Source organism: Protomyctophum bolini, assembly GCF_963924005.1.
Source record: "Protomyctophum bolini genome assembly, chromosome: 10".
Lineage (NCBI taxonomy): Eukaryota > Metazoa > Chordata > Actinopteri > Myctophiformes > Myctophidae > Protomyctophum > Protomyctophum bolini.
This window is the reverse complement of record NC_137871.1, coordinates 36,900,937-36,928,683: the sequence shown is the minus strand read 5'-3', so window position 1 is coordinate 36,928,683 and position 27,747 is coordinate 36,900,937. Positions and strand designations below refer to the sequence as shown.

The window sequence follows — 27,747 nt, the reverse complement described above, 5'->3', positions numbered from 1 at the left end:
AAACTATTTGGCGGATTTCTTTGTTATTTTATTATTATATTATTTTATTTTTATGAATGTGTCCCGGAACTGTCGTCTCTGGTGCAGTGGGACTACTAGTAGTACGGATGTTATTCATTGACGGACTGTACACAAACCAACGTGTGATGGGCCCGTGTGCTTAGAGTATGCCCGTGTGATGTTACAGTGTGATGGTGTGAGCCTGTTTTGTGTTTATAATTATATACTGTATAATATTTCACATTAGATATTCAATATATCCAAATGTATGCGTGAACTATGAATATATAGAACATACGTGTATTCTATGTTTTAGAATAGCTATTCTTTGACATACGGGACGGTATTTCGGGGTTTGGCCGAATCCGCCGCCATACCTTCATCGTAGCACAAACATTTAGATTTTAGAGGGTGTTTTTCTCGATTGTGACGAGAGTCTAAATGTTTGGGCTACCTTCATCGGGTCAACACAACTTTCACTACTTGAGGTCCTTGAGGGGGTTCCAGCCAGGTCTTCCCCAGTTAATTGATGGAGAGTTGGTAACCAAGTAACTCCGTTTGGAACCTCTATATCTACTCTGCTACGCTTAGCTCCGAGACTAAGCGTAGATATAGAGGTTCTACAAGTGGACCATTGTAGAATTGAGCGTCCATTGTCATCCTCTCCAGTGGTACCACATGTCATTACAGCATGGAATTGTGGTAAATCTCATCAAATGGTGGTCCGTGGCTCAAATGACGAATGAATAATGGACTGTTGTCAGATAACAAATCAACTGTTAATTTAGACTGTAATATCTTTCTCTTGTTTCAGTGCAGTAAAACCCTTTTTTCTATTATTTTTTTTCTCCCAAGAGGAGCATCCTCATGCTGACTAGGTGTTTATTCCTTGGAGGCTCCAAGACCTGCATTTTCACACAGTTGGTTCATTTATTTACCAGCAACACCAGAACTATGGCCAAGAGTAAGTTTGAGTATGTCCGAAGCTTCGAAACAGATGACACCTGTCTGCAAAACTGCTACATAGTTGTGCGATTGGATGGGCGCAACTTTCACAAGTGAGTTGTTTTGTTTTTGTATTATATTGTAATTTAGATCATAGTCAGTTTTTGCTTCATTCGGGAGAGTTGATCAGTGTAGAATAGATCAATAGAGAGTGTGATCAATCATGTGTGTTACAATCCTACACCTTTTTGTGCCCCATACGGCTGTGCTCATTGAAGGAAGGTGTGTTTAATGCTGTTGTGCCCTCGCCGCCTACATAGAATTAGACTTATGAGAGTGTTCATTCTCCCCCCCCACCGCCCCCCCCCCCCCCTTTTCCCCTCACTGTATATGTATCCTTTCCCTTTTTGCTTCCCACATGATGAATTCCTGTTCTGTTCTTTAACTACATAGAAGTGTCTATTTGTATGTCTCTAAATGTTTTGATGAATTGAACAATGTGGACCCTGTTTGGGTCGTCCACTCACAGTTAACAGTCTGTATTGAGTTTGTGCTTAAAATGTACTGTAATTCTACAAACTGTTAATAAATATTTCAATCAATCAATCAATGGAAAGTGGAGATATTTAACTAAATAGGCTACAAGTTTTCTGCCAGCACATTGAAAATGTACTGTATGCGATATAGTCATATAGATGACAAGAGCTGACCCCAAGTCACACCAATAATTAGTAAGTGCACTGCATACACATGGAGCGCTAGAATGCAGCCAAGATTAATGCCTCCACAAAATTACATTTGAGTGTTCTACATTTGAATAAATAGTGCTTGGAATATCCCCCATTCCATGAAATGCACTGCACTGTTGCTTATTCGGGATGTTGATACCAGAATGTTTATGCAGCCTCTAATCAAGGGAAAAAGTACCTGCTGGAAGAAAGTGAATTTCTTTTACCAATATGACCAATATTTAAACTTGTTTTTCAGGTTTGCAGAGCAGCATGGCTTTACAAAGCCCAATGATGACAGGGCGTTAGGCCTCATGACTCGCAGTGCTCGCTCTGTCATGGAGGAGTTGGACGACATCGTCATCGCTTATGGCCAGAGTGACGAGTTCAGTTTTGTTTTCAAGAGGAGCACCACCTGGTTTAAGAGGAGAGCAAGGTACAGGCAGATTGAATCTGGGACATAATACACTTCATATTATTTTAATTAACTCAATTATATGTGAAACAATACTTAGGGCAGAGTATGTTAATTTTCATAACTAGCACATCTGCTGTGGTGGGAGTTATTTGAAGCAATTGGAGCACAGACATAGGCACCAGAGTTGGGGTTCATTTGAGTCTGAGGCCCCTTTTCCACCGGGGTTGAACCGGTTCGGTTCTTTCTTCCCGCTAAATATTGAACCAGTTCAGAGTGTTTCCACTGAAAATGAGTTGGTTCCGAACCATAAACGTTCGTTCCCAATGTGAACCACAAAACGGTGGTTCAGCTTTGTAATTGCACGCAGCGCTTTGTGAACCGATATTTTTGTCAACAGATATTTGATGCGATCAACCATCTTTGAACAAAAATACGTTTACATTAATTGCCAACGCAAACATGAAACGATCCAAACGTATACGGATGCATCACGATCCAGAATCCAGCTGAGACTTGCGGGGCGTTATAATAACTTGTAACCTTGACATCACAACCTCGTGGATACTGTTTACATCGGTTTGTGTTGTGCAACACCCTCGGGGCGTCTGCGGGCATGACGGATCCTTCTCCTTTTCAACATTTTGTGTTCAGTTATAATAGTGCCAGTAAATGAACCGGCCGTCAATCTGGTGGAAATGCAGCCGGTTCGCGACCGGTTCGCAAAAAGCACCAAGGTTCGGAACGGCACTGGTTCTGAACCGAAGTTCTTTTGGTGGAAAAGGGGCCTGAATGTCCCCGCATGCAGTGTATTGGCTGCCACTGCATGCTTGCCTTTCGCCGCAATGACAATTCTGGCTATATAGCCTACCCTACGTGCTGCCTGCAGTTGCTCTCTAGTCTAGCCTACCCTACGTGCTGCCTGCAGTTGCTCTCTAGTCTAGCCTACCCTACGTGCTGCCTGCAGTTGCTCTCTAGTCTAGCCTACCCTACGTGCTGCCTGCAGTTGCTCTCTAGTCTCAACTCTCAATCTCGAATATTGTCCCCCCACTTTTACGCCCCGACGGCCGCACTGAGCACAGAACGAGATTGGACACTAGGTTCAAAGTGGACACATCGTCGCAATTACCTCTTTCCACCAGGAGAGGGAGACAACGGACATGAAACTTCCAGATTGTAGGTTTTAATGTGTGTTTTTATTTGAGTTCTTAACATTGAGTAATTTCTACTCCCCTATCCCATATCTGTCTGTTCCCCTGGCAGTAAACTGATGACCCATGTGAGCTCTCAGTTCTCCTCATCCTATGTGTTTTACTGGAAGGAGTTCTTTGGGGAGCATCCTCTCCTGTACCCCCCGAGCTTTGATGGACGGGTGGTCCTGTATCCCACCAACCACACCATCAGAGACTACGTCAGCTGGAGGCAAGCAGATTGTAAGTCAGGCCAGTTTATTTATAAAGCACATTTAACTACTTTCACCCTGGCATCCCTATTGTGGGCATTTGCAAAATAATTCAAATTTGAATTGAAATAATTAAAAAGCAAGGCTTTTGCACACCTACAAGCGACAGGTGTGTAGGAGAGGGTACGGTGCCCAAAAAGGAAAAACACCCACACACTGTCTTCAAATGCAGTGACCAACTTTTATTAAGGGAAACAGCAACGTTTCGGCCTATGCAGCCTTCAGGCTATCTTTATGAACACAAATGAGAAAGCATCCTTTTTGTAGGCTGTCTGGCCTAAAGGTAAGCCTATCGGGACAAACCAAGAAATGACATCACTCACTTAAGGTGACAGGTACTCTCATGTGGTTAAATGAGAACAAACAGTCATATAAAAACTCTATACGTCCAGTGCAAAGCAATAAGAAAAAACATAATAATCCATATTAATAATCATGACAGTATACAATTGGTAATATTATTAAATAATAGGGTATACAAAAATCATGATCATGATGATAAATAAAACATTTTGCAGGTTGAAGCTTCATGAAAAACTTTCCCTGTACAGGTACAAAAGAAAAGAACCAACATTACAATAAGTTAAAAACTATATGGAGCAAACTGAAGGATAAACAAAGATCACAGCATGACTTTTTTTTTTCAACTTAAATTTTATTCATTTTTCATGAACAGAAATGACATACAAGGACAAACAGAAAGCAAAAAGACAAACAATCGAACATTACAATATGTGTTGCCAACTCAGTAAATAAAAAGTAAAAACAGTAGATAAATGCTTGTATGAGATCACACACAGACAGGATAATAGTAAAATGAAAACATTATGTGAGCGTACGCACACACACACACACACACACACACACACACACACACTCACACACTCACACTCACAGCATGACATTTAATAGCATTTCGTCATTAAGACCTCTAGGTGCCAATGTTTCTAGTGTGAAGATCCAGAATGCTTCACGTCTTTTTAATAGCAAATCATGATCACCACCTCTATGTGGCGGATCAACTTTTTCAATTACGCAGAAACTCAATGAAGAAATGTCATGCTTGTGAATTGTGATCATTAAAATGTACCGCCACTGGGTAGTCTATCATTTCTCAGTATAGAGCTTTTATGCTCGCTTATCCTTAGTTTTAGTTTCCTAGTGGTTTTGCCCACATAGGCTAAACCACAAGGACAGCACAGCATATAAACGAGTGGAAGCGCACGTTATGACACAGTTAATGGGAAACACTTTGCTTGATCATGCACTCTGCTCCGCTTTTTGCTGTCTCCGCCTCCTGCCGCTGTGGGGAAAGGGGCGGTCGCTCCTCTCATCAGACCACGCATTGAACGATTTCTCAGAATATGGCAGCGGAACTCTGCTGGTGTGAATTCGTTGTAAGACAAGATTAGAAATTGTCAACGAAAGGTGACAATTGACCTGCTTCAAGGATGTCCTGCCTTCTACAATCAAGTCCCAATAAGTAAACTAGTTCCCCTCCTAATGTACCAAATATACATTTAACCAAACTGACCCCAAGACTGTGATATGAACTGAACCTTGTTTTGTTTTGTGTTGTGTTCCAGGTCATGTCAATAACTTGTATAACACAGTGTTCTGGATGTTGGTTCAGAGGAAAGGCCTCACCAACGCCCAGGCAGAGGACCGCTTAAAGGTGAGTATATAGGACTAACGGAACACCTCATAGTGTGTGTGTGTGTGTGTGTGTGTACTGTGCACTGTACGTGCACGCTGCTTGTGCATGTATGCACAGACTGTACTACATATACCTTGCAGTCTGACATTTAGTCCGATCTAATTCTTATGATACTGTATATTTATTTCCAGGGAACATTATCCTCGCACAAGAACGAGATCCTCTTCTCAGAGTTTGGCATAAACTATAACAAGGAGTCTCCGCTGCACAGGAAAGGCACCACTCTGATCTGGGAAAAGGTTTGCTTGCTTTCTGTCTGCAACTTTAGCATAATCTTTTATATTGGGCATTTTAACAGTTTGACGGCCGCTAATTGTTTAATCCAGGGTTCCACCGCGCGTAATACGACATTCCCGCCTTTTGTTTTATGTGTTTAATTCGCCGTATTTTAATAATCAAAAAGAGAAAAACTGTCTTTGCCGCGGCGCTGGAGACGAGACCTTCATGTTATGATGACGAAACCGGAAATCAACACATGCTGTGGGGCTGCTAGGGCTTCTGGGAAATTGAGGCCAATGCAAATGAACGGGGTACAACGCCTCATGGAGGAGGGTCTTGTGGCGCACCAAGATGGCGGGTGGTGCGATCGTTCATAACAAACGGACGGAAAAAAATCCGCCGGGTTTTCGCGGATCAAAAGCCCAAATACTTCAGCGTATGCTCTAAAGGTAATAAAACAATCTCGGCAGCGTAGAATATTTGATTAAAATGCGGGTTAAGCGTGATTCGCAGTAGAACTGTTAATAAAGTATTCGACATGTTTTAATGTGATTATATTATTTCAACATTAGTATCAGGCGCTCATTCATACCTGCCTTTTTCCTTGTTGTCAGCGAGAGGAAACGGTGACCAAGCAAGTGAAGCTGCCGGGCGAAGAGGAGAAGGAGGTGCAGGTGACGCGCACCAGGAAGAGCGTGCACGCTCATAACTGTGACCTTATAGCCGGAGTATTAGGAGAGCAGTTCTGGGATGAACATCCGGACATCCTCGAGGATGATTAGTTGCTTCCATTCTTGAAGGACAAGAGGACACATGTTTTAATGTGAGGGGGGAACGCCATCGTTGAGGAGGGCCCATGGAATCAGTGACTCTCTGACTGATATGGAGAATGACAGCGTGTTCAAATAATATGCCCTTACCCACGACTCTTGTTTCCTATCGAGTCTCGTCATGTCAGACAGACAGACGGCAGATGTTTTGGTTAAATTGATGTATTAACTCTACCATACAGATGGTTTAATATAACGTGACATGTTATTCATTGAAGTAAGTCCCAAAATGTAGCTTAAAACATTCATGCATTTTAATTTAAACAGTTTGACACAATATTCCCTTAACCAGCTATAATACATGATACCGTTCATGTTGTAGCTAATCTGTGCCAGCTTTTATTTTCTTTAGTAGTAGTAGAGGTTAAAGACATGCATGTCAGTTTTCATAACAAATGCCAGCCATCTGCGTTCGTGGGCCGGATTCTGACACAGAGACAAAACCTCTGCCCCGCGCTCCGTGTATCTCTGACACTCCTCAGTTTGCGCTTCCAAAAATACAGCATCATTTGATATCATGAATGGCATTTAGACTGCATGCTATTACCCTTGGTTGAACTCTCAAATGTTAACACGATCCCTCTTGGACCCGAGCCTCTCATGCTGAAGAGTTTTCCTCCGTGTGTGGGTGGTGCGTGGGCGGTTTTATATGAATATCAAATATCCCCAAGTTTTAGTGGACGATATTATAATGATTGGGAGAGTGCATAATGCTCGCACAGTAAAATCCAGAGTATTTAATCTAACCCAGATGGTACACCCGAAAGGGTCTATAACCCTCAGGGTTACATTAACACTCAGTACTTTACAGTGCCGAGTTCAGTATTTCAAACGGCCTCGGGTGACGGAACGGCATACTGTATGTGGTTGGGTTTAATCTAACTGACATGTACGTCGGTGTCAGAGTGCATTATTAAGGCCTGCCTGGTCTTGCAGCCAGGGTTACATTTATAGAGGGGAGTTGAATGGACCGGTCTGCCTGCACTGTCACCAGCTCTAAGAATACCCCCACACACCCTATGTACGCATACACTATCCACCCGACATGTGGTCTGCGACATATTTATATTTATATAACACACTCAACTAATGACTGGGACAGTATGAATGGCTGCAGACCGCCTGGAGTGGAACACAGCCTACTGTAAGGTTGTAACTGTACTTGGATTTATGTTACACCATGTGTCAGAACTGTAGAGCTCTAATTTTGGTCTAGTGGCCTGACTGAAGAGTATTTCACAGTATGTCTACTGTACCCAAACTGTACAGTATTATGTAACCTGGATAACTAACATCTTTACTAGTTCACGTAATTAGGAAATTTGTTTTGATGTTTACAAATGAGTCCTTTTAATTAAAGGCATATTTCAGTTTCAAAACATTTTGGGGTAATTTTATCATCTACTCTTGTCTTAATCTAGGCTTTTGTGAACACCGAAGACAGTTTTTAAGTTGCTTGATTCAGTATTTAGATATTTGATATCCGATACGCCCCCCTTCCTATACAAACACCAATTGTAACCAACAAAACACCTGTCTGTTGACTCGTAATGCTCTCCTAATACGTGAGAGGGCTGTGTTTTGGACAGGTGTTTTTGATGAATCTATCATGGTTAAAATGGAGTTTTAAGTTTCAATACCTAAATTTTCATATACCTAAATAAGAGTATCCTACACCAGAGTGACTGACCACAAGGACAATACTGAAAGACCAGTCCAGAATCTTTCATCTTGTACTTATTATGCTTTGTATTTCTGTAGTTGCCTGGCGGGCAGCATGCACCATTTATGTGAGTATAGTGACTAGCATTTTTTTTGCATGTGTGGAATGTGGGTGATATTATATATTATAGATATGGCCATATTCCATCATGCCTATCATATAGGCGGCTAGCCTATTATAGCAGTCTAATTGGTGCATAAAACAGGCTCGTTATATTTGAATAAAAAAAGTAAGTCATGGGAATTGACTTCGCCAAGATCTGATTGATTGACAAGCGCGTCCTTTCCTTATGTTGCAAATCAGTTATCGGCAAGCGACACGTATGTACGGCGGAGAATAACTCCCACGCGATGGTTTCTAAAGAAGAAGGGGAGGGGTTGTCTGATCTGAATGGACTGAACGCCTCGCTCCTGCACGGCACGGCACGCCGCACGCACGCACGGATCGACATCAGACAACAGCATCCTATTCTTCCATATGAGCAGAACAGCGGCAAAGCGCGACATGTCAAGACATAGACGTTTATAACGCGACCGTTAATAGCTACTGGTATCATTCCAAAACATAGCCTTGTTATGCACTTTCTCTGTGTCAGATTGTCCAAGTGATTTGGTTTACAATGCGTCTAGGAGCGCGTACCACCACCCGCTGTGATGTGTGTTGTGATGCTGCGCTGTGTTTCTTACTGTTTGTTGTCCACTGTGTTCTCTCTGTAGCTGAAGGCGAGTATTACAAAGGTGAGTGCCTTTATTAAAACGCGGAGGCGAGGAGTGAAATAATGTTAATATTCATGCATATTTAAATTTTTTGGATGATGATCAGGATTCCATTGCGTGGCATGGCTATACTGTTTGACTTTCACAGCATGCATAATTAATATGAAATCGATATTTGTTTTAATGAAATTGAAACGGGTTGCCTATCAGAATTCAGAGGAGATAATATGTAAAATATGATTTTCTTTTTAAAGCCAGGGAAATCGTTAAAGGTCCTATCTGCTATTAAATGTTTCTCATAGATGATTAGGCAACTTGATGAAGAAACTAAATATATTTCAATCAACAGGCACAGTTTTGTTTAGGCTCTCAATGCTACTGCTGACATGGTTAAACTTGTGTTTGTGTTCAGGTCAGAATAAACAGAGGTTTTTGAGGAGCAGCCTGGAGAATGTAAAGTCTTATGAGATTACACATCCCAGATGGCTGCACCCTGACAGACATAGGAGACCCAACAAAGAGGTTAGCAGTCTCTTATTATCTACCGTATATATATGTCTGTCTGTCTGTCTGTCTGATGTAGGCCTATACTTTATCCATACTCCTGTATTTATACTTTTACATTATTTTACTCCACTAGCCTACAATTATTTGAGAGCTTTAGTTACTATCCTTATTTGCAGATTCAGTTTTAGATGTATTGATTCAAAATATAAATTAACTGATTAATGCTTATTATAGTTTAGGCCACCGGTACCCAGCAGCACATAAAGTAATTACAATCGGCCCCACCTTTACCAGCTGGAACGTCAATGCCTTACTAATTACAATCCAATATTACGATTGTGAATTGAGCCATTCTGCATAATGAGTACCGGTATGTTTGGTGTTTTGTACTTTTACTCAAGTAAAATGTTGAACACAGGACCTTTACCCAATTTTTGAAGAAAAAGAAACTCCTCATATAGACAGACTATGAATGTGTATTTGTCTCTTCCTATTCATTTGTCTCCCTGTCCATTCATCATCTATTTATTTATCCGCCCGTCCGTTTGTTTATCTGCTGATTCAACAAAAGTGCACTTTGATCTGGACAATGACTTTCCTGACTCAGGATGAGTGTTTGCTGTTACCAGATGTGTGTTAGCAGATATCTGTTGTCCTGTGCCAGCCACAGCATCCATCAGAGTCCTGATCACATATCTGTTGTTGTTCTGTGCCAGCAGCAGCATCCATCAGAGACACAAGTCCTGATTACAGCAGAGGGTCGGGAACTGAGCCTTCACCTGGAGCGGAATGAGTGAGTGTCATTATTACTACAGTCATTCATATAAACAGGCTTTTAGTGTAACGAGCAGAGCCACTCACATGGATTAGAAGTTCTCAGTCGCCACAATGGATTTCAGTCATTTGGATTGCATAGAAGCCTTACATACATTCCATGGAAGTATGTTGCATCAGAGAAAATAGCCGATCTACAAGGTCTCAATTAGAGCCTGTAGATGGGCTATTTTTGGTTATTATTTTAAGATTAGAGCATTTGAAGTTGTCAAAACTAGTATAGTGATTATGTTCCGAAGCATCTTCCATAAAACTCAGGATATTCAGGATGTCTAGGATATTTCATCAAATTAAAGCCTCAATCTGTGATTTCTTCACCTGGTTGGTTGTATGTAGAACAAATCAGGAACAAGTATTACCAAAACATCATATTTTTACATATTGTTAATTATTTAGAAACTATAGTGTGTGTCATGTGCAACTGAGTGCGCCACTCATTGCAGCGTGGCAGCAACAATAAGTAATGTGATACAGTCAGGCACACAAATATATCATTGAGTTTCCATTCTCATGAATGTGAGAATGGGCTAGGGCGGCTATGCAGAAGTGTGCTTCCTCTGACTGCCTCCTTGGCTGTGGGCACTCATGCAGCTATAGGCCCACTTTTGTTTTTGTGCCTCAACAGTTCTCAAAGGTTATGCTAAAAGGATAACACAGAAATCCCCTCGGGGATTGTTTCCATTGTGGTCCTTTGCGTATCTCGTTTGCCAAGTATAAGGTCTCCTCACTGCAGTACTTCTAGCTATAGCTTGTTTGTTTGAGCCAGATGTCCGCTGTCACACTGTGACACGGATAACGGGTCTGTTCCACTCTGTAGGGGCAGAGAGGTGGTTGGAATGGTGGAGGGGGGCAGGGGGGGATATTACAGATGACATTTGATCTGAGCGCCCTTGGGGCTGGCAGGAAGGGAGGCTGGCCCTCCGTCGTGTTGCACATCCTGTCATCTGATGGAGGACAGATTGTGTCCGTTGAGGAAAGAGAAGGTGTCCAGCTATAGAATAAAAAGGACAATGTGGTGGCAGAGAGGGGCCTGGCCGGGGGCTATGGAGGGGGCGAGATGAACAGGTCTTAACCCGCTGAATCTCAGCTCGCATGGCAACCATAACCAGGGTTATGGAGGGGCGAGATGAACAGGCAATGTTTGGGTCTTAACCGCTGAATCTCAGCTCGCATGGCAACAGCGACGGCTCCAGAAAATTGTGACTGTATTGGGCGGGGGGGGGGGGGGGGGGGCTGGCTATTTAGCGGGGGCTAATGCATTTTGGTTTACATAGAAGTCAGTCAATTGGGTTTGTGGGGGGGGGGGGGGGGGGTACGCACACACACCCACACACATGTACATTTAAACAGACTGCTGCATCTGACTGACAGACGCCTGAGGGACACCCCCAGCAGGTGGTCAGACTGTGTGTTTATCATACGTTACTCACCAGTGTGTGTGTGTGTGTGTGTGACTGTGTGACTGTGTGTGTGTGTGTGTGTGTGTGTGTGTGTGTGCGTGTGCGTGTGTGTGTGCGCGCCGTGCATGCGTGTACGTGTACTTGATAGTGTTTTGAAAGAGCTAGTGTGATATGGAAGGCAGAGTGAGCTGACCGAACAAGATAGAGTTTGGCACAGCACATGTAATAATATGTCTACGTGATTTCCAAACCTTTTTGGTTCCTCAAAATGAAACACAGAGGTGGCATTCATTCACGGAGGCAGGGCACTTCAGCTTGATCACCCAAACGTAAAGGAAGTGCAATTTCTCTGAAATGTCCTTTTCATTAAGTCAAATTACTTGTGAAACACACGACTGAAACTCACTTTTACCCTATAGCAAGATTCCATTTAGCGTGTGTGTGTGTGTGTGTGTGTGTGTGTGTGTGTGTGTGTGTGTGTGTGTGTGTGTGTGTGTGTGTGTGTGTGTGTGTGTGTGTGTGTGTGTGTGTGTGTGTGTGTGTGTGTGTGTGTGTGTGTGTGTGTGTGTGTGTGTGTGTGTGTGTGTGTGTGTGTGTGTGTGTGTGTGTGTGTGTGTGCGTGCGTGCGTGCGTGCGTGCGTGCACGCGCGTGCACGTACGTCTCTGTGTGTATTTGTTTGTTATAAAAATCACACCCGTGAATGTGAGGGGCACTCTTATCACACGTCATCTCATTCTGGCCAATCACAATTTGCGTCCTCACTTTTGTCTTCAATGTTTGTGTTTACACAGACCCTCAAAGCTGGACATTGTAGGGGCTAGCGCCACCCTCAAAAACAACTTTCAAAACGAGTCGGCGGCAGGTACCGCACTCCCTTGTGTGAAGTCGGTCCATCCCATATATGCACGTGATCATATATGGATATAGTGGTTCAATCTGTGGCCCTGGACAACCCGTTCTCCATACATGCCTGTATGTGGCATATCTGGTTTGTTTATGGTTATGTCTCAGTCATAGTGACATGCCTATATATGGGCGCATCAGGTTTGTGTATGGTTATGTCAAAGTGATGTCAGAGGTACACTGGCCTTCCAGCCTGCCCTCCCATTAGCCAATTTTAATATAAATATCTCTATCACATTGTCTGTAGAAATGCAGACCAACTTTGTGGTTCAATGCATCTTTATTGATGTGCATCGTAGAGAGATGTTTATGGTAACTTGATCTGCCAAAAGAAAATTGGGGATGAGTCTGAGTTGTCCCGGTGGCTCACATGGAATGACATCAGTCCAAATCTGTATGAAATATATAACCCCCTGTAGTCTTGGTATATTGATCCGTGTGTGTGTGGTAGAACTGGAGAATATTGATCCAGTGGCATGTAAATACGGTACAACTGTTTCGGGTGCATTTCAGCTATTTTGAAGCTTCCACAATATCCTACTAGAGCACCTAAAACAGACATTTCCAGGGTGAGTTATCATCATGTAGCAGCCGGAAACTGCAAAACATCAGAACCTGCTCAATGGATGGCAGAATAAATGATCAGATAATATGTTAGTATGTTATATAAAAGGAAGCTGGTCCCATAACATGTCAGTGGATTTTTATGAAACACACACTTTACAGATAGAAAGAGGATAATTCAAGCCTTTTTTAGCTGCAATGTTGATGAGTTTGACGTTGTTTAATGATGATTAATCAGACAGGACTTTTCTGTTTGGATGTATGGGCTGACAATGGCAAATGGGGCTAGTTGCCAACTTGCCACCCTGCCATTAACAACGGCAAGATGGCTTCTTTTTACTCTCCAAGCCCACCCAGCCCAAAGCTCATGCTCGTGTCCATCCATGCGTCAGGGAGAGGTTCAGGTAATGAGATCAGTATCAGAGTCTGTAGTGGAGCCAGAGACCATCCCTTAGGCCCTGTGCCTGGACAAATTCCTCACGCCTTCGCTGTCCTGACGTGTTCCCAACCTCCATTCAGGTCCATTTAACTCAGGCAATGGGGTTTCACAGATAGCCAATTAGCGCGCCACGCCTTGCTTTTCATGGCCCGCGGTGCTCACAACCTGTGCCGTTTTAATTCGCTCCATTTATATTTTGGGTGCATCTCGTTGCTTCGCGCCACGGAATGCTTAATCAAACTAAGGAGGGAGACGCCGCTGTGAACCTTTTTGTATGGCATCAGTTCCACTGGCTGGAGTCCAGACTCAATCCATTTATATCCTCCTCCCCTCTGTGCGTGTCTGTGTGCATGTCTGTGTGCATGTCTGTGTGCGTGTGTCTGTGCGGTGTGTGTGTGTGTGTGTGTGTGTGTGTGTGTGTGTGTGTGTGTGTGTGTGTGTGTGAGCTTTTATCGTAATGACAGGCTGTGGCAGGGCAAGGGGGGGGTGCGCGGGGGATTTGGTTGGGGGCCAGGTGGGGCTGTGTACGCTGACTCAGGCGCGGGGGACAAGATTGAACGAGGACTGGGAGACTGCGGTGGAGGTCATAAAAGTCGTGGAGCGACGAGCGAGAGGAGAGAGTCGGGGGTCCGTCTATGTATGCCGTGGGGTGTGTGTGTGTGTGTGTGTGTGTGTGTGTGTGTGTGTGTGGTTGAGACATGGGCTCACGTGTTGCAGTGTTGATATCTTTTACGCCTTCTAATGTATGTTGTCCTGCCCTTGACTGCCTGCCGGTGACCTGATCAGCCACTTACTCAAAAAGTCCACTTATCTTCATTGTAGCACCCCCCTGGGACCTGAATCATATCGTTGTTCTCATCTATACACAGAAAGCCCAGTTCTGTCCTGTCCCTGCCCTTGCTTTTCATAATCCTCCTCTCCTGGAAAACCATCCCCTAACCCCATTATTTCTCACTTCTCCTTTCTGTCGCCTCATCGGTGCTTCCCATGGGACGGCACAAATATAAATACACATCATCACCCCCACACAGTCTCACCGGGCGGCGGCGTGGTGGGAGATCGTGGCCACATGCAGAGCAATGACACACGCAGACACAGTTGTGCACACAAAGCAAGCCAAAAGAAACACAAACAAACGTTAAAGTGCATGGCTGGTGTCCGCTCAGGCCATGATGGATGGCGGCGCTACAGGGCACAGATCAGGATGCATTTAGGTCGTCCTTGTTTCCCTTTGGTTTTATGTTTAGTCTCACAGAGTCTGCCTATGTCTTAATCTATATCCTCTGTCTGTCTCTACTGGACTGTCTGTTACACATGCCACCGACACACACACACATACTGTACACAGAGGCCCATACAATAATAAACAGCACGTTAGCTCCACGCAATAAATAAAAAATCCCTTCATTCTTCATTACTGAGTGGATCGTTTGACTTGTGTCCCCCCCACCCCCCATCTCCTCCCGTGCCTGGTGATGTCATCCGATACCATGGGAGAATGTGACCCACTGACCCTAATGCATTAGCCCCCTCGCCATCCCCTCCCCTCCCCTCTCCCCCACTCTCTATCTCAACCAAGTGCATTAGCACCAGCCCTTCCCTCCCTCCTTGGTTCTTATTCGCCTGGTCCTGACTAAGCTCTGAACCAGAACCTTTGTCTCAGCTTCTCTGCCAGATTTAGGCCAGGCGCAGCCCTGTACTGTCCCCTCCTCAATCACAGCACGCGTCTGGACCCTGGAGCTCATCCAGAACCCCCAGATCGAGGCCTCTTCTCTTCTCGCCCAGCTATCTTGATTTAGAAGCACTCTCAGCACTTAGCATGCATGCAACGACACACTCAGGTTAACGGATTTGGGTGATTCTATACCCTGGAAGTCAGAGTTAACCTGTGGTTAGGCTTCCTGTTGCTTGACAGATTCAGATCTGTGTGTACGTGCGAGTCGTGCGTGCGTGCGTGCGTGCGTGCGTGCGTGCATGCGTGTTTAGCTTTTAGGTAGTGGCACCCAGGAGATTTATCCAAACCAAACTCAGACTAATCGCAGAGTACTTACTTTAATCAAACCACACAAGAGTTCGTTAGGGTCAGGCTTTATCTTTTGCAATGTAATGTTGTGACTGTGTTAGGGATGGACGATAGTTTATGGTCTAAATATCTAAAATACAATAAATTAAAAAGATCTATTTAATACCAAATATTAAATAAAATGTCGAAGTTGATATTGTGATGATAATATTGTACTGTGATGATACTATTTTGTTAAGGCTTATGTGATTAAGACAACACTTTTACCATATCACAATATTACAAATACGATAAGCAAATCCCAGATGATATCTGGTCTCATATCACAGTATTGATGTTATCGACTGCCCAGCCCAGCCCTACTGTGTGTCACTTAGTCGGAGGTTATATAATACAGAGCCTTCAGTCTAGCAGAATGACCATACACTTCTTTAACCCATTTTGGGCGGGAACTCCTTTTGGTGTTAGCATTATGATATGCTTTAGCTATTGAAAAATAGCAGATCTACAAGCTCATAGCTTGTAGGTCTGCTATTTTTGAAAAATTGAAGAACGACTGACATAGCTTTTTCAGAAAACTGTCAGGATGTAGAAGACATTTTTAGAATCATATCTCAGGTCAAAATGGGTTTAAATCAGCCCAGCGTAGCTCAACATGGCAGCTTCTGACTGACATCCACAGAGTGGGCATGACGAGAGGATAAGAGAGAGGAAGAGCAAGAGAATCTTTCTCTGCCGGGGGAAGTGATTGGCTTTCCTGTGTAACGATTGTGGGATGGCGGCTCTCTAAAGATCAGACAATCATCGACCAGGTCGGCCCGACACTTAGCGGGGCGGCAGTGGCTCAGCGGTAGAGTGGCCGGTAAAACAGTCAGATGGGAACCGTGAGGTTCCCAGTTCGAAGTGTCCTTGAGCAAGACTCTGAACCCCTAGTTTCTCCCGACGTGCAGGTTGGTGCACCGTCTACCATTTACCTTTTAACTGGACTTGGCGAGAGAAGGAAAGAGAGTGATGAAGATTCAGAGGCAGCAGTGAAGAAAATGGCGAGTGTAATAATGCAAGAAACGGCACTGTAAAGACCGTGGAAGGAAGGGGGTCGTTCTGGGGCAGCTCACTGCTGCACATTAAGACTTACTCCGTTTAGGCTGACATCACCCGCTCACAATGCACTATGTCACTTAACTATAATTTATGAGTCACCCAGGAGACTGTGTGTGTGTGTGTGTGTGTGTGTGTGTGTGTGTGTGTGTGTGCTCGTGCGCGCCAGTTTGCAATGCATGCATGTACATGTCTTCTGCAGGCAGGGGGGCTGTCTTAATATAGCTCTCCATCGCCCCCATTCAGGCCAGTGGTAATCTGCCAAGGGATGAAGCAGGCCTTTCTCTGTCTGTGACGTTCTTTGTAGCTGATGACATCAACAGGGTGGCATTGTTTCTGCAGGCCAGGCTGCAGGCAGGGCATCTAATTTGGGTTAAATGGCGTCTCTCAATTTCCTCTATCTATCACATCATTTTCCCTCTCGTTCACTTCATCCAAAAGAGTCTAAGGTTAAGTTAAGTGAAGATACGGCCATATTTAGTTTGTGTTTCTAAATGAAGATGAGTCAAATGGTGCATGATACTAATTGAATAAATAGAAGAAAATGTAAAAAGGGGGGGAAAATGCATCAACACTAATTGAATAAATAGATTAATTTTGCTTTCATTGAGGAGCTTTCCTGAATGACTCGGTCCTCCTACTGTGATTTAAGCACGCCAGTTGCTGCTGATGGCTGTGACAAATAGAAGGTTTCCTGCTCTGTGTTATGGTTCCTGTCCCAGTCTCCTAGTCCCTGAAAACAGCAATTACTGTGTTTGGTGGTTGAGTTTGATATATGGTCATGAAGTTACTTGGGCAGATAGGTTGCTGTGACAGGACAGTGATGTATGGTCAGTTACTTCGGCAGAGAGATAGGTATATATATACAGTATGGTCAGTTAATTGGGCAGTGAGATAGGTTGCAGTGACAGGACAGTTGTGGGGACAGGACAGTGGCTCAGGGGTAGAGTAGCCGGTGGAGCAGCCAGATGGCAACCGCAAGGTTCCCAGTTTGATCCCGGGCTCCCCCAGAGTTAGTGTCGAAGTGTCCTTGAGCTAGACTCTGAGCTCTGGGCAAGTGTGTGGGCAAGTGCGCGAGCCCGGCTATTTGTTTTTAAAGAAATGACAAAAGCAACGCCGAACAGGAGGCTTGCGGGCCAATCGAAGTCAAAGTTCATAATCCAGTTTGCTGATCATTCTGTGATTGTCAGCCTCCTTTAGGACAACGAGATGGGCCATGGTCCTGTCTTGGACAATGTCGATGTGTGTGATGACTCAAACCTGCTGCAACATAATATCCCTTAAACAAAAGAGATGCAGAAGTCAATAAGACTTTAGCCATAGCCTCCCTGTCATAGCACCGACTGTTAATGGAACAGCTGTGCAGACAGTAAGCCAATACACTGGGTACCATGCATTCTGGATGACAACATGACTTCTGATGCCAACACTCACTGCATCTGCAAAACAAAACGCCCAATCGGAGAGTTTTCCCGGAGAAAGTTGAGAGGTTTCCATGTTGACAGATCGCTCTGGAAAATGCTTTATTCATCTTTGAGTATACATTTAAACTTTTGCAATGATTTGTTGGTTTGGCAACCTCAGCATGGTAAACAAAAATAAGCTTGGAAAGGGAGAGAACTTTTAGAAGTTTAACAAGACCATTGGCACTACCGTGAATGATCTTGTTCACATTTATCAAGGCCAAGGCCATTCTGGCAGACCTCTTTATGCAGAGCTTTGACGCCGGCCTTTAGGGAGGAGGTATACTTTACCTAGAAGGGCCAAATCAAACAAATACAGTATCTGAGATCACGATCCCTCGCCTGTAGGCCTAGTTATTGCATACTTTAACAAAGGAAGGTCTGATGGACTCTTAGTGCTTCTATGGCTTTATTAATTATTATGATTAAATCTACTGTTATTTGTAGATTTACGGAGCTATGTGTGTGGCTGGCTGGCTGGGTATCTGGCTGGCTGGGTGCATGCATCTGAGCACGAAAACAGCATGGTTGTTTTTCACCACCTGTGCGCAACCTAACACGAAACACACATGCACGCACATTAACTGTATATATGGTGATTTCGGGTGTGCCAGTACAGTACAGTACAGTGACAGTACAGTACAGGGTACAGTAGAGGGACCCCCACACGGTAACTCTGTCATTTCTCAACCGTTTTGGACTCGGGCCGGCACCCTGGGTGCGCTCCTGCGGGTCTGGAACTACCGCCACCCCCCCCCCCCCCCCCCCCCACCCCCACCCCACCCCACACGGAGTTGCACCACTCACATTTTTGTAATGATGTACATTTATTGATTGTGTTCCTGTTGCTAACCAAATTGCCCCATGTGGACAGTAAGGACTATCCAATTGTGTATAGCTTTTTGTTCACATTGTTTTTCCTTTGAGCTCGAAAAAGATTTGTGGTGGGAAAACATTTCTTCAATTTGGACGAAGAAATGATTAATGATTTCCCCTGACACGTGCATAATATTGAACTGAGATCATTCCGCAGAGATTTGTTCTAGCAGAGAAACCGTTTGAGAAATACAGTATCCTGTATACTGTCTTTCTCAAACGGTTTCTCTGCAAGAACAAATTGCAGCATCTCAAAATAACATGGAAGTAATATTATTAGTCAATAAACACTAGGATGTTGTTAAAATGCTGTTCAGCCCTATCTGTGTCAGTTGAGTTGAGCCTTGAGCAAACCCTGCAATGAAGCCAAGCATGTCCAGATGTTCTCGAGAGCAGTGGTTCCAAACTTGTTCATATCATCCAACAGGAAGCACGCACATCTCCAGAAATTCTACAGGTGCTGGTCAAACATATATTATGGTCCACACACTGATTCTCTGGTCCCTGCTCTACCTGACGAAGACCCACAAGGGTCCAAACATCCCTTCCTTTCCATTTGTACACTCTCAGAGTTACAGACCCATAAGGTTCCAAACTATATCATTTAGCTGGGGACCCCCTTGAACTTCCTCAAGGACTAGAGTTCACTGCCCCACGTCCATGTACCCTGTGCTCTGCTGAGTCTGCAAGTCTCCTGGTTGACGGATCAGAGAGAGAGAGAGAGAGAGAGAGAGAGAGGGAGTTTGTGGGAGGAAAGGATGAGAGGAGACAGAGGGAGAAAAATACCAGCTGTGAGACAAACAGACCCAAGTTTATGAATGAAAACAGGAAGAATGGATTGACAGACTTGGAAGGAGAAAGACAGGAAAATAAGCATCTGTAGGAGATGTAAATATTAACCCAGTTAGGTTGACAAACAACACTGTTGGACAAGAAACCACCGGGTCAAAACACGCATGCACGCGCGCGCACACACACACACACACACACACACACACACACACACACACACACACACACACACACACACACACACACACACACACACACACACGTGCGTGTCAGCTAGAAGAACCTTCTCTTCAGCCCTCTAGAACTATTTTTTTCATGATCTGAAAATGGAGAGCGTCGGAGGCAGACAGAGAGAGAAAAACATCCACTGCCATAGGAGTATTTGGGTGAATAATAGCCCTGTCAGCAAAAACAACACAGTCCTGCACACATCAGTGGACAGATCACCCGCTGCTTTGACTGCCTCAGCCATAAGGTCAATAAAGGGTCCTTGTGTCTGAAGTTAACCGGGGCGAGAGAGAGAGCATACGATAGCTATACACGATGCAGTGAGCATTAGGTTGAGTTTTTCCTCTCAGCTTTGAGAAGATTTTCCGTCTGATTCTCTCAAGCTCTCCTACTGTGTAGACTATAGCTCTGTCACCATGAATGTTTTATGAGCTATGGAATGTCTAAAATAAGCTCTCCCTATATGCTCTCTACTGCCTTTATATATGTCTGCTATATGTATCAATGCATATATGTCTGCTATATGTATCAATGCATATATGTCTGCTGTATGTATCAATGCATCACCTCACCATATGTATTTATGTAGTCTGTCTGTCTGGTCTGATTATGAGGGGCGCCAGCCCCTCCAACGTCTGGGTTTTGAAATTATGTCTTATGGCAGCCAAGTCTATGGACTTTGAATTTTTGTTTTAGAGCACTTTTAAGTTTAACAAATATAGTGTGGCAGTGAAGTCTATGGACGTTTGACCTATTGCATGCCACCATTGAGTGCTGTGGGGCCAGTCCCAACAGAATGCCTGAAAAAGGGCGCTCAGTTCGGTGAACCAATATTATCCAGCGCATGAGAAATGCACTAGCCGCCCCGCTAGACCAGACAGCATGCTGACTGGGCCAGGCTAGTGAGCTCTTGACATCGTCCCTCACCTCATATCAGCCTCAACCTGAGCCTCAATTCTGAGAAAAAATTCTAAAAGATTACAAAAAACAATACCAGGCGTCCCTCACTTCACACAAATGTGATTTATTTTATTTCAATAGACTGAATATCTATAGAACAAAGCGGTACGGTCTTCATCAGGGCTGAAGTCGAAACATGTCGGTTGAATAAAGTTTTCTTCCTTTTTAACCTTTAAGTGTGCCCCGATCTCCGCTTTGTTCTATAGATGTGGAGCACCTTTTTACTATTTTATAAATGTTGTATACCTGCACACCTCCTGAGCACCTGGTTGCTTCCTTGCCTCAGACTGAATATCTACTGTAACACTACATGTTCTCTCTCTCTCTCTCTCTCTCTCTCTCTCTCTCTCTCTCTCTCTCTCTCTCTCTCCTCTCCCCCTCCCTCCCAGGCAGCTCCTGGCCCCTGGATATCAGGACATATGGTACGGTCCCAGTGGGGAGCGCAGGTCCTCGTCTCCCAGCAACACGGTAAGACTGTGGGACACCTTGGATCAGGGCCTGCTCCAACAAAATGGGCCAGATCTCACGTTTTGTGTTATTTGCACATTGGGCACTTTCAGAGAGAGCAGTTCCTACTTCCTATAGGGTTTCTAATGATACCAATATAATTTTTGCTCTGCGAATGTTCAGAGATATAGGTCATTTTACATATCGACTGTCACCATTCGGACAAAATCAGCCTCAAAGTGTATGTAAAATAAGTAGCAATTGGTCACTTTTAACACGCTTTATTTTATTCTCTTACACTTACGAGGTTAATGTAATGCTTGTAATGCATATGTTTAATGAAAACAATATCTACATTCCTGTAAGACTTACAGGAATGTACTGTAGATATTGTTTTCATTAAACACATGCATTACACAGGCACATCCTGGAGTCTTATTTAAATAAAGAAAATGTTACTTTTTCAAATCTGTATGGTAGATATGTTATTGTTTATACAACCTAAACTAGCACATTCTGCAGTGGAGGTGGTCTCCCCGCCTGCACTAACATTGAGAGACGTCAGCTCTTGTGTTGGATAGGGCACAGACTGATTTGCAATGTCAGTAAAGTGAAGCATACAGCGCTCAGGATAACAACAAATTGTATTTCGGCCATTGTCTGAATTTTGCGAGAGAGAAAGAGAGTCAACTGATGTAAAACGAATATATTGTAGCTTAAATAAACAAGTTCTGACTTCATTCGGTTAAAGCAAGCATGATTATTGCTTAATAACGCGTTAGATGTTCTCAACAGTTCTCCACAAGCCTTTCTTGCACCATACATTTACAAACCACAAAAATATAATCATCAGGCGATTATATTTTAGGCGTGTAGAAGTCAGCATTGGCTCTGGCGATCGTCTTGGAATCGGAAGATTCCACGTTTGATCGCCAGCTCCTCCTGGCTGTGTGTCGAAGGGTCCTGGATGAGATACTGAACGCCAAACTGCTAAATTGAGCAGGTCGGTGCCTTGGTTTCCTCTGCCACCGGTGTGTAGATGTATGGGTGAATGTGAAATACATTGTACACTTTGGAGAAAGTGCAGTCCATTTACCATTTATATATAGCCCTCTCTCTATGTGTTTTTTGTGGCTTGATGGTAACCAGAAGGTTGCCAGTTCGAACCCGGGCTCGCCCAGAGTTAGTGTCGAAGTGTCCTTGAGCAAGACACTGAACCCCTAATTGCTCCTGATGTGCTGGTTGGTGCCTTGCATGGCTTCCGCCATTGGTGTATGAATGGGTGAATGTAATGCACAATCTATGTAAAAGTGCCTTGGATAAAGGCGCTATATAAATGCACCATTTACCACCTCTCTGTTCCAGGATCAGTGTTTCTACCATGGGACGGTACAAGGCATGGAGGAGTCCAGTGTGGCTGTCAGCACCTGCTCAGGACTCAGGTAACTAACACACGCTTCAGGTCCTTTCATATGGGGAGCGAGTGACGCAGGCATTGTGGCCTGGATCAGCGACCAGTCTGCTCATGAGGGGTGCGGGACGCATAGCGTGAAAAAAAAAAGATCACCACAATCCAGGTCTAGTCGCCCAGCGGGCGTGTGCACGAAACGAGCACGCGTGTGACACTTTCACGGGACCGTGCCCATGAAAATACGCTTGCGTCATCGCCCCTCAACTTCTCCACACGTCCAAAATAAACGCCACGCCCCGCATTGCAAAATGAATTGCCAGATGCGTCAGTCGCTGCCCGTCTGAAACGGCCTTTCTACTGTTGGAATAGATGGCGATAGAAGGTTGCTTGTTGAGTACAGTATGAGTATTGCATGTACAGTAAAGCAGTTCAGTGTGTTAGTGGGTCAGAGGTCTCACCGCTGGTTCAGCGAGTCCAGAGGAGTGGCAGCAGTGAGATTTCCTCGCCACAGACGAGAGACGGCCACAGAAGAACAGACATGCATTGACAGAAATCACAGCCCCTTGTGTGTGTGTGTGTGTGTGTGTGTGTGTGTGTGTGTGTGTGTGTGTGTGTGTGTGTGTGTGTGTGTGCCACGTGCGTGTGCGTGAGCGCACTGTGCTTTGTTTTCGTTTCTGTGCTACTCCAGAGAAAGTGGATTTGACAAAAGATGTATTATTTCATTCATCTTGCAGATGTGGAACAATGTGCACACACACACACACAGTGACACACAGATTATGCTGACACACACTCCTCTGGGCCTCTGGGGTTTTCATCGTGGAGATGTATAATACTGGGGACATGTGGGCGTTCGACCTCCAGATGCTTTCCACAGCTGCGTGACTGTGCGTGCGTGCGTGTGCGTGCCTGTGCGTGCCTGCGCAATTACGTGTGTGTGTGTGTGTGTGTGTGTGTGTGTGTGTGTGTGTGCATGTGCATCTGTCCTTATGTATACATGCGTGAGGAAGCCAGAGAGCTGTGTATCATTCCAACTGTCCAATGTGATAATTTCTAAACGGCAGTAAATGAATGCACCTGAGCCATGGTGTGTCTGCATCCATTCATTCCACCCACACATGCAGAACTCATTCTGTAACGTGGTCGTCTCCATTTAACCATATGGTTTCGCTCATGCTTCAGTTTAACAATCCAATCAGTCTGTGGGTGGCCAGAGATAGGATGAACTTTTAGAATGACCTTTTGATCTAGATTTGATGCATGAATTTGCCATGTTGCACGTTTGTTTCTGTGTTTCCTGCAATGAAAAGCCTTTTAAATGGTTTCATGACACAGAGCCATAATATACATGAAAACATTAAAGTCATTTTACCTTCCGCTTCGTGCGGAAGGAACCATTGACCAGATGTCGTCTGTTTCCCCAGGGGGCTGATATCTCTGAACACCAGCGTCAGCTACCTGATAGAGCCTCTGGCTCCCGTTGCCATGGATACGATGCAGCCGCACGCCGTGTTCAGGGCAGAGAGCCTCCGGCTGCCTGGCGGGACATGCAGGCATCATCATCACCATGGCAACCAGGAGGAGCGTGGCGCCGAGGAGGAGGAGGGGCGGAGGAACTTCATCCGAGGAATGACGCCGCCGCCGCTGCCCAGACGAGTGAGTTGAAGATGTGTCTTCAAACTGTTGAAGGGCTATGAATGTCACCACTGGAAAAAACTCCTTTCGCTCATATAGTATTTGTAGTACAATTTGAAATTTGCACCCTATGGCCAGAAACATACTGTAATGAAGTTTGTGTGTTTGACTGGATTGTTGAATCCCTACAATGAACATAATGCTTTGGTGCACTTGTGGAGGGGAGACACCCCAGGTGGGCTGTCTTACTGAGACAACATGTAGTCCAGGAAGGAAGCGAGACCACATTTTCATGACAGTTCCGTCATGAAGATGACTAAATATCTCAAAAACTCATATTATACACCTTAGCACCTAAAACCCCCAGGAAAGTGGTTCTTGTGTCCTAAACATCATTAAAACCCAGATATTTCTGGTTGCAAAAGGGCTGAAGTGGCCCCCATTCCCATTGGGAAGTAACATTATTGTGTTTGCTAAAACTTGAAAAGAAAATGTTATTATTAAAAATGTATTTACTTTATTGGCTAATTTTTAATTGCCAATAAAGTACTAATGTTCACACATCAACAGCGGCTGAACTCTCTCTGGTTGTTTAGTCATTCAGAATGATAGTACATTCCTTCAGTAAAATAAACATCCCATTGTCCCTTAAGTGTTAGATTTATGAAGCAAACATTAGCCGCAGCACAAGTAAAGTGACTTTGTAAACACTACTGACCCATATAATAAAGTTGGCCTGCCATGATTATTGTTTTTTCTCAAATCTTACCCCACGGAGCTCTGCTCTTGCAGCACAGCTGGCCACTTTGGAATGCTTTGGCAGAATAAGAGTATAATACCCACTTCTCCAGACACCTTTACGCCAATGGTTACACATACTGAACTGAATATTGCAATTAGTTGCGCTTTATTCATTATTATAGACTTACATACATCTCTGGCTACTCTAGGAAGTATTTTAAATTAAAAGAAAACTTTCAAATAAGAGAGAATGCAAAACCAAGAGCCAATAATCAGAGGACAAGGTAATGAAATAATAACATGCAATTAAGGGGATTGATTGATTAATTGATTGATTGATTGATTGTTTGGAAACCATAATGGGCAAACGTGACGTGACATCCATCCCATAAGTTATGCGGGACGCCTACTGAGAAAAACTACTTTCTGGGGACCCAAAGATTTTTCTGTATAAATGGGTTTTTAAAAGAAATAGCAAGATAACCTGAGGCCATCCCATAGTCTAGGCCAGGGGCCTTGATGGCGAAGGCCTGGTCACCCAACCACCTGACAACAGCCAAAAGCCCTGATCTTTAAAAGTTAATAATAACATTCTAATGAATAATAATTAATTGCATTTTTATAGCGCTTTTCCAAGTGCTAAAAGCGCTTTACAATGGTTCATTCATTCATACATTGGGAGGTGAAGCGGCGAACAGTCGACGCCAGCGTCCTCACTTCCCACCCCCAATCCAACCCTTGATGCTGAGTGTCAAGCAGGGAGGCACTGGGTCCCATTATTTAGAGTCTTTGGTATGACTCGGCCGGTGAAAAGTGAATGGCAGCCTCACCTTGTGCAGGTATTCAATGGCAATGCATTCTGGGACAGTTGGCTTGTGATAACATTATTCAGAACAACACGTGTGACATCATCACCATGCCCGGAAGTTATGCAGGAACGCCTACTGAGTGGCAAAAAACAACATTACATCCAAACAGAAAAGTCCTTTCTGATTGTATTAATCAATGTTAAACTCACTTTGCCACTCACTTTATGCATGCGCAAAATTGCACATACCCTCTATTTCATTATGTTTTCATTGTTTATTTGTGTTGCACTTCCGTAAACGTCCTCTGTCTCTGCTTAAAGGACCGGCGGGACCTCAGCCAAAACATGAAGTACGTGGAGCTGCTGCTGGTGGCCGACCACGCAGAGGTGAGAGCATAGTGTCAACAACATATTAATATGAACAATGTTTAATATTTCAAACACGTTCAATATGTTTAAAAAGAAAATTCAACTAGTGAAAAAGTGTACATCTAAAAACTCGCAACGCCGTCGTTTCATCTGGAGCTGGCAGATGTGCTATTTCCGCTATTTAGTAGTAGTATTTAGTTAAGAAACATGACTAAGAATTCTTGAAAGCAGGGGGGTGTGGTTGTGGTGTTGATGTGGTAAGAAGGGACGTTTTGTCTGTCATCACCGTTCAGAAATGATTCTTTGTTTGTGAGGACATCGATCATGTCAACCACAGCTATTCTATTCAGGTCTAATTAGCCAGCCTAGTGCGAGACGTCTGATCATCGCCTCTGATTCACTTCCTGTGTCTCTGTTGATGCATCACACATTGCCTTTTGAAGCTTCTAAAAGTGTGTGTGTGTGTGTGTGTGTGTGTGTGTGTGTGTGTGTGTGTGTGTGTGTGTGTGTGTGTGTGTGTGTGTGTGTGTGTGTGTGTGTGTGTGTGTGTGTGTGTGTGTGTGTGTGTGTGTGTGTGTGTGTGTGTGTGTGTGTGTGTGTGTGTGTGTGTGTGTGTGTGTGTGTGTGTGTGTGTGTGTGTGTGTGTGTGCATGCTGTCGTGTGCATATTTCCTACCCAGTTTGAGAAGCAGGGGCAAGATCTGGAAATGACCAAGATGAAACTGCTAGAGGCTGCCAACTATGTGGACAAGGTTAGATTTACCGGCAATCAAGAGCGGCGCACATTGACAAGTGGCAAAGTAATACAAGTATTAAGTATACCAGACATATCCGGCATTTCAAGGAAAACCGTGCGTGCATGAAAACTATAAACAACTCCATGCTCTGCAGAGAATCTGCTGAAACTGCTACGGTCTATTCATACTCAAGTTTTAGGTGATACGGTTTAATAAACCAGCATCAATTGTGGTCATCCATCCATATAAATGTTACCTCAACCAGGCTAATGACACCAGATACCAACAATGCAGGTACACTTTGGTAGGCCTGTAGCCCAAGTAACTCAACATTTCACCATATAGCATTCAAGTCACCTGCAGTAGGCCTAAGCTAACAAAATAAATGGTATCCCCCTAAAATGTAGTTACTATGGGCAGGGTTTGGTTGACAATAGCCTTTGCAACAGATTCTCTTTTTATAAAAAAATAGAAAAATATAATGTATATTTTTTAAATATTATATAGTATCCAATTAATGGATGAATGGGACCCGTCCCTAATGTCCAGTACTACAAGGGCCTGGGCATCCGCGTGGCAGTGATCGGCCTGGAGGTGTGGTCGCACCAGGACAGGATCAACATGTCTGCCAACCCCTACAGCACCCTGGGGGCCTTCCTGGCCTGGAGGCGGAAGCAGCTCCACGCGCTGCCCAACGACAACGCTCAGCTCATCACGTCAGTATACTGTATACTATAGCTGCTGTCTGTAATGCTGC

General features: G+C 44.2%; 2 protein-coding genes across 3 annotated transcripts in view; both read left to right on the top strand.

Moving 5' to 3' along the window:
* The first annotated feature begins 130 nt into the window (after positions 1 to 130).
* thg1l (tRNA-histidine guanylyltransferase 1-like) lies at positions 131 to 7,754 on the top strand. The gene is made up of 7 exons (XM_080773736.1): positions 131 to 194; positions 856 to 1,058; positions 1,933 to 2,109; positions 3,352 to 3,521; positions 5,137 to 5,225; positions 5,399 to 5,506; positions 6,101 to 7,754. Exons 1-7 carry the CDS (start codon positions 192 to 194, stop codon positions 6,266 to 6,268), a joined length of 918 nt encoding a protein of 305 aa, XP_080629862.1. The 5' UTR covers positions 131 to 191; the 3' UTR covers positions 6,269 to 7,754.
* Positions 7,755 to 8,524: 770 nt separating this feature from the next.
* Positions 8,525 to 27,747, top strand: part of adam19b (ADAM metallopeptidase domain 19b) — a 37,156-nt gene continuing 17,933 nt past the window's right edge. Inside the window, exons 1-9 of one of the 2 annotated variants that reach the window (XM_080774042.1) lie at positions 8,525 to 8,776; positions 9,168 to 9,277; positions 9,982 to 10,055; positions 21,233 to 21,311; positions 22,656 to 22,732; positions 24,126 to 24,357; positions 26,207 to 26,272; positions 26,934 to 27,005; positions 27,540 to 27,706. In XM_080774042.1, the coding sequence (XP_080630168.1) occupies positions 8,659 to 8,776; positions 9,168 to 9,277; positions 9,982 to 10,055; positions 21,233 to 21,311; positions 22,656 to 22,732; positions 24,126 to 24,357; positions 26,207 to 26,272; positions 26,934 to 27,005; positions 27,540 to 27,706 (995 nt within the window). In that variant the 5' untranslated portion in view covers positions 8,525 to 8,658. Of the gene's footprint in view, positions 8,777 to 9,167; positions 9,278 to 9,978; positions 10,056 to 21,232; positions 21,312 to 22,655; positions 22,733 to 24,125; positions 24,358 to 26,206; positions 26,273 to 26,933; positions 27,006 to 27,539; positions 27,707 to 27,747 lie in introns of both variants that reach the window. The other variant, XM_080774041.1, reaches the window with a different exon arrangement.